This window comes from Thamnophis elegans, chromosome 14 (assembly GCF_009769535.1).
Source record: "Thamnophis elegans isolate rThaEle1 chromosome 14, rThaEle1.pri, whole genome shotgun sequence".
Taxonomy (NCBI): Eukaryota; Metazoa; Chordata; class Lepidosauria; order Squamata; family Colubridae; genus Thamnophis; species Thamnophis elegans.
The window spans coordinates 6,702,479-6,715,505 of NC_045554.1; the positions used below are offsets into that span (position 1 = coordinate 6,702,479).

The following is a 13,027-nucleotide window of genomic DNA, read 5'->3' on the forward strand; positions in this document are numbered from 1 at the left end:
AATAAATAAATAAATGATAAATAATGATAAATAAATGATAAATAATAAATAATAAATAAATAAATAATAAATAATAAATAATAAATAATAAATAATAAATAATAAATAATAAATAATAAATAATAAATAATAATAATAAATAATAATAAATAATAATAAATATAAATAATAATAAATAAATAAACAATAAATAAACAATAAATAACAAACAACAAATAAATAAATAATAAATAAATAAATAATAAATAATAATAAATAAATAAGCAAATAAATAAACAAATAAATAAATAAATTAAATAATAAATAAATTAAATAAATAAATAAATAAACAAACAAATAAACAAACAAATAAATAAATAAAAGAATTATTCATTCCTGCTGAATCAGTTACTGGCGTGTGCTTTCTGAATGCAATTGCTGCTGCAACTCTTGACACATCCTAGCAGCCTGTTTCAGCATAAGCAGCTGAGTGGCGGGTGGATCGACCGTCAATCAGCTGTTCCAGCTGCAGGGATTGCCACAGACCATCGCCACCTCCGTGCCTCGCATTTTTGGCTACATTCTGTGTACAAGACGCACCCAAATTTTCACCCTCTTTTTTTGGGGTGGGGGGAAGTGCGTCTTATATTCCGAAAAAATACGGTAAATCCTCCAAATAAATAAAATGTGCTTTTGTCATAACATTTTTCCTTAAATGTTTTTCAAGGTTCCCTCAGATTGGAAAAAGGAAAGGAAGGGAACAGCTCTGAACTTACCCCGAAGTGGGGCTCCGTTGGCAGCTAAGATCATCTGTTCTGCAATTGTTTTGGTTTTAGAATAATTGTCGGGTTGCTATGAGAGAGAAAACCCTTTGTTTATATTTATGTCTACGTCTATATTTAGATTATTATGATTATGATTAAAGGCTTGATCTGAATATAAAATACAAATAGAAATAAAGACAATGGAATCCCCCAACTGATGTCTAATTCGTGACATTCGAGAAGCCGAGGTGGCACAGTGGTTAGAGTGCTGTACTGCAGGCTACTTCAGCTGACTGCTAGTTCTGCAGTTCGGCTGTTCAAATCTCACCAGCTCAAGGTTCACTCAGCCTTCCATCCTTCCGAGGTGGGTAAAATGAGGACCCGGATTGTTGTTGGGGGGCAATATGCTGACTCTGTAAACCGCTTAGAGAGGGCTGAAAGCCCTATGAAGCGGTATATAAGTCTAACTGCTATTGCTACTGCTAATTGCATTGCAAAATTCGCAGAAGGGCGACCGTTGAAGGACAACTGAATTCTGTTTCAAGGATTAATAAGAGTTGGCTGAGTTTGGAAAATCAAAGCATTGCAAATCCTAAGGCTGTAAAAATAGACCAGGAAATCTTAACTATTTCTGGGGGTGGAGGGGGGAGAAGCAAACACAAACCATTCTCTATTGTTCAGTTCGAGAGACGTCAATTTCTAAAAGTGAATTGGATAAATTGAGGTTAACGTGCAAACTCTCCTACCTCCAATATGTTTCTCACCCAAATATACCTTTTCAAGCGGAAAGTATGGCAATGTTTCATCGCCATCTTCAATTGGATCCCCGCCAAATACAACAGCGACTGAACTGGCATAGATCAATTTGGAAATGTTTCTTGCTTTGCAAACTGCAGAGAACAATACATTACATAATGAGATCCATCTCATCCTGGGCACTTTTATTTTAACTGTTACCATCTGGCAGACAGTACAGATAATAAAAACAAGGGTAAACAGGCTGAAATACAGCTTCTATCCCAGGGCAGTAACTATATTGATACTACGGTATAGTGCAATATAGGGTTTTCAATTTCAATTATATAGAATGTAAACGATGAACTTTTTTTTATAATTGTAATGTACACTGAAGACGGCATTTAATTTCGTTGCACCATGTTGCCCGCGCAACAGTCACTTGTGCCCTTGTGACCTCAAGACTGGACTACTGCAATGCGCTCTACATGGGGCAGCCCTTGAAGAGCATTCGGAGACTTCAGTTTGTCCGAATGCAGCCGCACGAGCTATTGTGGGTGCACCTTGGTACACCCACGTCACACCTATCCTCCGCGAGCTGCACTGGCTGCCTATTGGTCTTCGGATACGCTTCAAGGTGCTAGTCGTCACTTATAAAGCCCTTCATGGTATTGGACCTGGGTACTTGAGAGACGCCTGCTGCCAATTACCTCCAACAGACCTATTAGATCCCACAGGGTTGGCCTCCCTCCGAATTCCATCTACTGGCCAATGCCAATTGGCTACCACCTGGAGGAGGGCCTTCTCTGTGGCTGCTCCGGCCCTCTGGAACCAGCTCCCCGTGGAGCTTCGGACCCTCACCACCCTTCAGGCTTTCCGCAAATCCCTTAAAACCTGGCTGTTCCGACAGGCCTGGGACTGACGAATTCCCGCCCCACTCGAATTATGTGGTTGTTTGAATTTGAATTTGAATTTGTGTTTATTTGTATGCCACCCTTTTCCCTGGGGGGACTCAGGGCGGCTCACAATCAAAAAAGGAAGGGAGGGAAACAAACTTTTACATATAGACAGTACATAATTAAAACGCAACATTCTACCATTCGGGCGGGACACAGTCTTTAGCCCCAGGCCTGACGGGATAGCCAGATCTTAAGGGCTGTGCGGAAGGTCTGGAGGGTGGTGAGGGTACGAAGCTCCACGGGGAGATCGTTCCATTGGGTCGGAGCTACCACCGAGAAGGCTCTCCTCCGCGTGGTGGCCAGTCGGCATTGGCCAGCGGATGGAACTCGGAGGAGGCCTAAACGATAGGATCTAATGGGTCGTGTGGAGGTGATCGGCAGTAGGCGGTCTCTCAAGCACCCAGATCCACTACCATGAAGGGCTTTAAAGGTGGCAAGTAGCACCTTGAAGCGTATCCGGAGATCGACAGGTAGCCAGCGCAGCTCGCGGAGGATAGGTGTTACGTGGGTGAAGCGAGGTGTTGATTGTTTTTAAATTGTTGTAGTTGTTTGTCTGTTGTTTTCCTCTTGTTGTATCCTCCCCCCCCCATTTTGGTTTGTGAGCCGCCCTGAGTCCCCCTGGGAATAGGGCGGCATAGCAATGCAATAAATCAAATCAAATCAAATAAAGTAAACTAAACATCACATCAATGTTTCTCAACCTTGCAATTGTGAAGATTTGTGAACTTCAACCCCCCAGAATACACCAGCTAGCATGCTTTAGATATGTGGACTTCCACTTCCAGAATTCCCCAGCCACCATACGTTAAGATTTCCCCTATTGATTGTGGAACTCTGGGAATTGAAGTCTTCATGTATCTTAAGAGTTGCTGAGATTGAGATATACTAGTCTGTTGTGGCCCAGCAGGAGCCGTTGGAGCTGCCACCAGACTCGACAGCGAGGGGCCCTATGAGTCGGCCCTGGAGGATGTGGAGGACCCTGGACAGGGTTCCGACTCCGAGCAGGGCGCAGAGAGCTGGTTGGCCACCAGGTGGCACCTGAGCCTTGGACCAGTGGGGAGGAGACAAGGGAGAGTGATCCAGAAACCAGCAGTGAGTTGTTCCTGGATGCACGCCATCGAAGAGCTAATAGGCGTCAGGAACAATTATGTAATTACAGGAGGTAAATTGCGCTCAGCTGGTGGTCATTAGGCTCCTCTCCAGACTATAAAAAAGGCTGCTTGTGACACGCACCTTTTGCAGAAGTCAACGCATTGACTAAAGAGAACGTAACTAACTTGGCAGGCTGGATTGCTGCCAAGGTTTGTCTGAATTGCTGCCAAGATTTGTCGGACTTGCTGCCAAGTTCCTTGTCTGTTTGTTTGCTTGGCTTTCAGCCACCGAGATTCTGATCTTGCTATTAAAGGACATTCTAATTAAGCTTGTCTCGGCTTTCGTTACTGGATGGAGGAGTGGGTCAGAATACTAGTCTAACATATCCAATTATGTTATTGGCCTCTCATGAGTTCTTAGAGGAAAGGCAAGCCATAAATTTAAAAAAAAACCTAAGAAATAAAGCCAAGTACAGAACAGCAAATCAGAGTTAACATTCACTATTTTTTTTCCCCGTAGAATCTAGTCTTCTAATAGGCTACTTAGTTTCCCAGAAATGAGAACACTTCCATGTATTGGCATAATTGAGAAAGACTAACTGAAACATACCATCAATGATAATCTTTGTTCCTCCCACGTTGATGGATTCAATCTCATCTTTCTTTTCGAGCTTAAAAGCAATAGAACAGAAGAAGAAAAAAATCAGGAAAAAATGATGATTTTTTTTTAGGTCACATTCAATTTTGCAGCTACCAAGATTGTTGGATGGGCAGGGACAAAAACAGCCAGGGAAACAGGCCTCCTCCCAGTCAACCGCTGATTTACCACCAGCCTAGAAGGGGAGGGCTGGGACGCACAAGCAAATGACGGCTGATGACTTAAAAGCCACCAACACAGCCCAATCAACGTTTAAAATGCCATCTACACACAGGCACTATAAATACCACACTCAGAGCAGCACACACCCTGCTAGGGAGAAGATTTTATTTATTTATTTATTTATTTTATTAAATATATTTATATGCCACCCAATCCTGAAGGACTCTGGGCGGCTTACAAAAAAATAAGAGAAAAAAAAACACATAACGAGAAAAGAAACAGTTTTAAAAACAGGACACCCTCATACATTCATTCTAATCGGGGCTGGACCTCAACAGTGAGGTCAACAGCCCCAGGCCTGCCGGAACAGCCAAGTTTTTACAGCTTTCCTGAAGGCCATGAGAGTGGGTATGGTCCGGATCTCCGGGGGTAGCTGGTTCCAGAGAGCCGGAGCAGCCACAGAGAAGGCTCTCCTCCGGAGACTTCCGGGGAGGGATTGCCGTCGTCGGCAGCTTAATGGAGCTGCCCCCAGATTCCTGGTTCGTTATCTATTTAATATCTACTAGATATCTCTTTTTTCAGGCAAGAAAAAAGCAGAGAGCGACTCAGTCGGTAAGAGTCTTCTTTTAAGTTCGCAGTTTGTTTGTTTTTTGGCTGCGAACGGAGGGGGAGAGTCAGCCAAGGCTGAGTCATTTACTCCGGCCAGAAAATCTCAGCTGTTTTTTTTACAGTACAAGGCAAGAACCCCCCCCCCCTTGGACAATTTTTGTAAGTATGTTATTGAAATTAATACAGGCAGAGACCGAACTTGAGAACTTTATCTTTTTTTTTTCTCCTACCAAAAATCCCAGTTTCAATGTGATAAAAAAATCCCTTTGTGTAATTGGTTCTAAGATGGCGATCTTGTAGCTTTCGCATTTGTATATTTTTAGCTTCCTGGCACAGCCGACAGAGAGAAAGATCAAAGGTATTGCCTGATAGCATTCTCCGACTAATTAACATTGTTTCCTTGAAGACCTACCAAGAATTTCTTTTTCTTTTTCTTATCAATTCTTAAAAGCTGTTAAGCCTCCTTGTCAATATAGAGATATTTTAAACACAGATGAATATGAACTGTTACACTACAATGCTAACTTTTTGAGACGTGCTTTGTTACAACGCTCTTTTTTGAAATCTTTTGAAAAACCTCTATGAACAAATAAAGAGGGGACTCAACACTTTCTTCTCTTGCAAGTTACATAACGGGCCAGCAGAGTTCGAGTAATTCTTGACTAATTGTTTGAAATAATGGCACCAAAATCAAAGTCGGGGAGACGTCCTTTTAGCAATACACCTCATGCATTTGGCATGAAGTTGCAGCCTTTACCTTCTACGCCCCCTACTGGAGATTTGCTAACGAAAGAATTTCTTTTGAGGACACTTAGAGAATTCAGAGAGGAGATAAAGCAACTTATTACAGACTTTTGTGACAAGTTTGACACTAAGATTGCTAATACAAAGGAAGACATGATAGGACTTGTAACTGTAGTGACAGAGTATGTTGCTGGAATGGAAGATAAACTAGAGCTTCTGGAGGAAGCCAATACCAACTTGACATCCAAAATCGAAGTGATGCAACAAAAAGTTGAAAAAGCTGGAATGGAAGATAAGCTAGAGCTTCTGGAGGAAGCCAATACCAAATTGACATCCAAAATTGAAGTGATGCAACAAAAAGTTGAAAATACAGAAAAACAAATCGTTATGATAAATTATAAAAAGATGGAACTTGCATTAAGAATCAGGGGACTGCGTGAAAGGGAACAGGAGAACCTGAAACAGATTTTCTCAGAGGCCTTCAGTCGTCTGGTGGGAAGACCGGGAATCAACTTTGATTGGCAGATTGAAAAAATTTACCGCCATAATTCTTGGACGGCAAAACAGAGACAGCTCCCCCGAGATGTAATCATATATTTTGCTACAAGAGAGTCTAGAAATAGGATACTACAAAAGTCTTATAATACCAAGCTACAAATTGGCGGACAGGATTTGATTGTCTTCAAAGAAATACCACCCCAAATGTTAAGAGCCAGGAGAGATTACGCTTTTCTAGTGGAAGAACTCAGAAACCGTCAGATACAGTATAGATGGGATGTGCCATTTGGTATCATAATTACACTTGGTGAGCAAAAATATCGTCTCAACTCTGTATGGGAAGCCCGAGATTTCTACCATAAGACCCTGAAGGTGGGACATTCTGAATCATCTGGATCCGGAGAAAGACAACAAGAAGGACAAGATAAACAACAAATTATACAACCACAAGATAGAAAGCATCATCTTTCCTTCCCGGTAGGGCAAGGGATCAGAGAACAAGGACCTAGCGGTACGACTACCAGACGAATGGGGAAATAAGGCAGACTGCAACAACTTTAATAGTTATTGGCCATTGATTACATGGTCAATACTTTGTGACCTCTGTCATGCAAAAGAAAAATGACATAGTTGCATACTGAAGAAAAGATATTGACTTGATGGATAATTATGAACTTTTATATAAATTACTGATGATTTATTTTTTGGGGGCGAAGAGGACGGAGATTGTGGTGGGGGTTCTTTTGGATCATGGCCCAGTTTGGATGGAGTTGGGAAGGGTAGTGTAGGTAAGAAGATCTTGGAGGTCGAATGGGAGCTATTTTGATATGAAAAGTATATTAATGATTGTAAAAATTGCTATCTGAATGTCATGTTCGGAATATGAATAAGGGTATATTTAGGGAATTTCTAGGAGACCCAAGAAAAGCATATATGAGAGGAGTACTAATGAATATAAAAATATATATGTGTATATATATATATATATATATATATATATATATATATGTATATATGTATATATGTATATATGTATATATGTATATATGTATATATGTATATATGTATATATGTATATATGTTATATGTATATATGTATATATGTATATATGTATATGTATATATGTATGTGTGTGTGTGTGTGTGTGTATATATATATATATATATATATATATATATATATATATATATATATATATATATATATATATATATAATATTTATGCTGATAAATAAATAAAGGGAGACTAGTATAGATCTATTTCAAGCTATTTAGCTCTCATCAGCTAGCCATACCCAAGTTTTTGGGAATCGAACCTGAGCACAGGTTCGATTCCCAAAAACTTGGGTATGGCTAGCTGATGAGAGCTAAATAGCTTGAAATAGATCTATACTAGTCTCCCTTTATTTATTTATCAGCATAAATATAACAAATGTAACAAAAAAGGCAACAGTAAAAAATATTGGGTTTCTGTCTGGATGGTCTCTTGTGACGAGCCTAATGACAGAGAGTGGAAGTGTGACCTTCCTCCCATACTTGGGCATACCAGGGGTTGTGACTTTAAGTGTGTGTGTGTATATATATATATATCTATATATATATATCTATATATATATATATATATATATATATATACATACATACATACATACATACATACATACATACATACATACATACATACAAACAAAGGCAAAAAAAAAGAGTTGGAAGAGGAAATCAAAGAAAAATTCGAAATGTATCTAAATTGTGTTATAGAGGAAGGAGGCACAAAGGGAACAAAATTAATGGGTTTGGAAATAGACAGAACAAAGCAAACTGTTTAAATTTGTGTAATGGTGAGAAGCTGAGTTTAATGTATACGAACAATGTAAACTGCTCATTATGGGACTAAGAAAACTCTAGATAGTTTATGTTTAACATTAGTAATAACTTAAACTGTTTAAAATTTGGGTAACAGTAAGAAGCTGAGCTCAATGTTGAGATATTTCAGACTGTGATTGTTAAAATGCTATACCGTGTACGGGCTCTGGGAAGTCTGGGGGAGGGAAGGGAGGTGGGGTTCTGGGGGGAGGGGGGGAGGGGGGAAATACAATATGTGTTAAATTCTAAAGTACATGATTCCACTTGTATACTGTGGCTTTTTAATGTTAGTGTTAAAATAGAACAAGCTGAATATATTGGAAGGGTAATAGAAGTACACCGAAGGGAGGAGTTGAGTGAAAGAAGAAGGAGAGTGGAGAGGGTGAGAGAGAGGAGGAAGAGAAGGAAGGGAGGGAATGGATTAAGAAAGGGAGTGATAGAGGGGGGGGAAGTAGGTAGTAGAGGGGTATGTAAGAAGGAAGAATGAAAGTTGGAGGGGTTGAAAGAGGGTGTATGGTGGGCCAAGGAGGTATATTGGGCTTGTATTGTAGAGGGCATTTTCTATATAAGTGAGGGCTGTGTTTATTATTCAATGTTATATGCCCCGGTTATGCACAGTAAACATGTGATTGTATAGAATGGAATGGAAATAAAATTTTAAAAAAAGAAAAAAAGAGAAGGCTCTCCTCCGAGGGCCCGCTAGCCGACACTGTCTGGCTGACGGCATCTGAAGGAGACCCAATTTGTGGGATCTTACTGGCCGTTGGGAGGTATGTGGCAGCAGGCGGTCTCGAAGGTACTCTGGCCCTAAGCCATGTAGGGCTTTAAAGGTGATAACCAACACCTTGAATTGAGTCCCCGAAATAGGGCTTCAGCATGAATCTGAAATCTTGGAAGACAAAAATCTTTGGTGACCAACTCAGATTGCATCCTGCAAGATTACTTATACTCTGTTTCCCCCAAAATAAGACCTCCCCGGATAATAAGCCCAATCGGGCTTTGAGCGCATGCACTAAAATAAGCCCTGCCCTAAAAATAACCCCTCCCTGAAAATATTTAAAACGCATGCGCAGTTGGTCCCTGCAATTTCCTGGGGGGAGGGCGAAAACATGCTCCAGTTGCCCCCACAAAGCATACCTGCAGAGGTGGGTTCCTACCAGTTCGCACCTATTCGGTAGAACCGGTTCGTCAAATCTGCCGAACCGGTTCAAAGAGGTTCTACCAGTGGAACCGGAAAGCAGGCCACACCTGCAGAAGAGGTTCCAAAAAATTTTGAAACCCACCACTGGTCCTTGGATATGATTATTCTACACTATCATGCTCCTATTTATAAAACTCAGTGCCTCTGTGAAAGGTAAGGGTGACTACTGCGTTTGTGGTGCAATCAGAACATTGCGTGTGTTGAAGTTGTTTTAACGCAAACCAAAGATGCCTTTTAAAAAAGAAGTTTACATCATACTCTTATGCATGCCAGTGCTGTGTGTGAGGTCATTTAAGGTGGTTCTGACAAGTGTCATCGTCATCTTCATATCCGGTCACATGGACGGCAAGCCACTCCCATCCGGTCACATGGGCGGCAAGCCACTTCCACAAAGGAGGCCACACCCACAGAGTAGGTTCGAACAATTTTTGAAACCCACCACTCTGCCATCCACGCAGAACAACCTCGTGCAGGCCGCTGTCACAAACCCTAGCTACCGTGCCCCTTCTCTTAGTGGCGGTCACAAAAAGAGTGGCAGGCCCAGAGATTCTAGGGCTGGCAAGAGTGTGCCAGAAACAGAGACAGAACTTACAGCCCCCTCGGGATCAGCTGATTTGCGGGCCACGGGCCAAGGTTAAGGGGCCTCCTGCACCTCAAAATAACAAGACCTCCCCGAAAATAAGGCCAAAGTGCAGGGAAACAGGGTACTTCCTTGTGAGTAGCAAATAATTGTATTATCCACTTACTTGTTCACCACCAGACATGCCAAAGCTTGCCAGATGAAAAATGGTGTCGATTCCCTCACTAGCTTGGAAGACTTTCTCATAATCCCGCACATCAGCCTGGAAAATGTTTGTGTGGGAAAGAAAGAACTGCACATGAAAACAAGAAGCGTCAAGGAACCTCCTTACAATTTGTTGATTGCATCAACATTGGCTGGCTAAGCCCGGTAGTTTTGCAAGATTTTTTACGACCAAGATGCTGAAAGTATTGGATTAATAATGAGGGGACAGGTACTCCTTGGTGATAACACCATGTGTTCGATGTGCTATGACGGTGCTGAAACAAGACATTTATGACCATCTAAAAAGGTTAGGGATGTGGTGGCTCAGTGGCTAAGATGCTAAGCTTGTCGATCAGAAAGGTCGGCAGTTTGGCAGTTCGAATCCCTAGCGCTGCATAACCGAGGGAGCTCCCGTGGCTTGTCCCAGCTTCTGCCAACCTAGCAGTTCGAAAGCACGTAAAAATGCAAGTAGAAAAATAGGAACCACCTTTGGTGGGAAGGTAGCAGCGTTCCATGAGCCTTTGACGTTGAGTCATGCCGGCCACATGACCACGGAGACGTCTTCGGACAACGCTGGCTCTTCGGCTTTGAAACGGAGATGAGCACCGCCCCCTAGAGTCAGGAATGACTAGCACATATGTGCGAGGGGAACCTTTACCTTTTAAAAAGGTGAAATCAATTCACAATTAACAAACTTCGTTCATCTGAGATGTTTCGTTTCTCGTCCATGTAACATCATCGGTCAAAAAATTAGTTAGGCAGAGAATTGTTGGAATGTACTAACTCATGCCAACTGCAGCTGTTTCTCCCCAAAATGTATTGCAATATGTAAATGAAGACGCAATCATTCCAGGTCAAAAGATTAAATTATGCAATATGTTTTGTGGCAAGAGTTAGTACATTCCAAAAACTCATTGACCCTCTGCCTAACTTTTTTTGGGGGAGTGGGGGAATATTTTGACTGAACAAAAGTTACTTGGATGAATAATGAAAGATCTCAGATTAACAAACTTTGTTAATTGCCCTGATTTAAAATTTTAGCAATAGCTTAAAGACTTATATACCGCTTCATCGTGCTTATACAGCCCTCTCCGAGCGGTTTACAGAGTCAGCCTCTTGCCCCCAACAATGTGGGTCCTCATTTTCCCCACCTCGGAAGGATGGAAGGCTGAGTCGACCTTGAGCCGGACAGGATCGAACTGCTGGCAGTGGACAGAGTTAGCTATAGCAATAGCATTTAGACTTATATACCGCTTTACAGTGCTTTACAATTCTCTCTAAGCGGTTTACAGAGTCAGTCTGTTGCCTCCAATAATCTGGGTCTTCATTTGACCCACCTCGGAAGGACGGAGGGCTGAGTCAACCTGGAGCCTGGTGAGATTCGAACTGCCAAATTGTAGTCAGCCGGCAGTCAGTAGAAGTAGCCTGCAGTACTGCACTCTAACCACTGCGCCACCTCCGTTCAGTATACTTTTCAGATACTTTTGGCCTGGATGATCGACTCTTCATTTACATATCATTAATGACCATCACAGTATTCCTATGGTCGCAGGCTGAACGTTTGGATACTTGGCAACTGGCTTGCCTTTGCAACGATTGTAGCATCTCGGGGTCATGTGATGGCACTCTGCGCCCTTCCTAGCCAGTTTCCAACAAACCAAGTCAGTGGGGGGAAGCTGGATTTCCTTAGAGACCGCCACAAAACCGGTCGTAGAATCAGGTGCGACTCACTTCACAATTGTGTCATTTAGCAATAGAAACTCGTGTTCCAATTGTGGTTATAAGTTGAGAATTACCTGTACCCTGTCCAATTCACCTTCAGTCATGGGTGTTCCCTGCAGGAATTTGTATCAGTGGTTTTTCATCTTAGCATAACAAGCCCCACAGGTTTATTGTTGCAGGAAAACCTTGGAGAAGAAAGTCCTACTAAAACTACCTGAATTCCTGGAGGACAAGGGAGACCCAAGGAATAAGGATTTGATGTCTTGCCGGCATCCTGCCATCAAAGGCTGGGGGTGGGGGAGGAGGGACATAGGGAGTGGGAACAAATGGGCAATAACCCTGTATGAGTATGTGATGGGATATAGGAAGGGGAGGACGACAGCCTGACAAAGAATGACGAAGCTCAGAATTTGTGCCAGTAACCAAGGCCAAGCACCCTGAGATAGAATGTGAAATACTCCAAACACACCTCCGTGTTCTCAAAACACCCAGGCGAATCTTGATTGGCTGAAGACAGGCACGCCATGGAGGAAGGGCTGGGATGAGGGAAAACATTTTGTATCTATTTCATGTGGGAAATTCAGTTCTAGCTTGACTTTACTGCAACCACCCTCTTTTAGTAAAAGAATCTATCACTTCACTTCCTTGGAGTTGATGGTCTTTCTCTCCCAAGGGATCAGACTGGGACAGGTCTGACACCAACAGTCAAACTGATCCCCATCCTACCTGGATGAAGACTGCTCCCTTGGGGAGCTTCCATCTAGATTCACGTCTATCAAGCATAACCACGTCAATCCCTTCCTGGATGAGAGCACAGCTCAGGTGGAAGCCACAATATCCCGTACCACCGGTGACCATTGCCTTCCGACCTAAGGATCCCATCTGCCTGGGGATTCTCCAATTGGGTGGCTCGCCCCCGTGGGTCACTTTTTCATCGGCTTTTCTTTGGAGGATGTCCTCACGCTGACCAAGCATGGCTGGATAACTTCTGTTTTGTTTGTTAAACCCCGAGCACCGGCTTACGAGCCGTTCACAAACAAGTTGTGGGTGGATCCCCGAGGCCTTCCTGCATAAAATCAAAATAACAAAAACCAACGCTGATTACCCCAACCTCATGGTTTATAAGGTGCTTTGCAATATTTAGGTTTTTATTCGGCAAGCACTTCACGCTTTTGATCTTCTTTTCCTGAGCCTTTCGGGAATAGGGCGGCATACAAGTCAAATAAAACCTTCCCTTTTTTCTTAATATGAAGTCAT

At 42.1% G+C, this 13,027-nt stretch overlaps 1 protein-coding gene across 1 annotated transcript in view; it reads right to left on the reverse strand.

Moving 5' to 3' along the window:
• The window catches only part of SDR42E2 (short chain dehydrogenase/reductase family 42E, member 2), a 50,041-nt gene extending 37,296 nt beyond the window's left edge, over nucleotides 1-12,745 (reverse strand). Inside the window, 3 exon segments of the mRNA XM_032231005.1 lie at nucleotides 4,139-4,199; nucleotides 10,011-10,136; nucleotides 12,497-12,745. Coding sequence (XP_032086896.1) covers nucleotides 4,139-4,199; nucleotides 10,011-10,136; nucleotides 12,497-12,745 — 436 coding nt within the window.
• Between the last annotated feature and the right edge of the window lie 282 nt (nucleotides 12,746-13,027).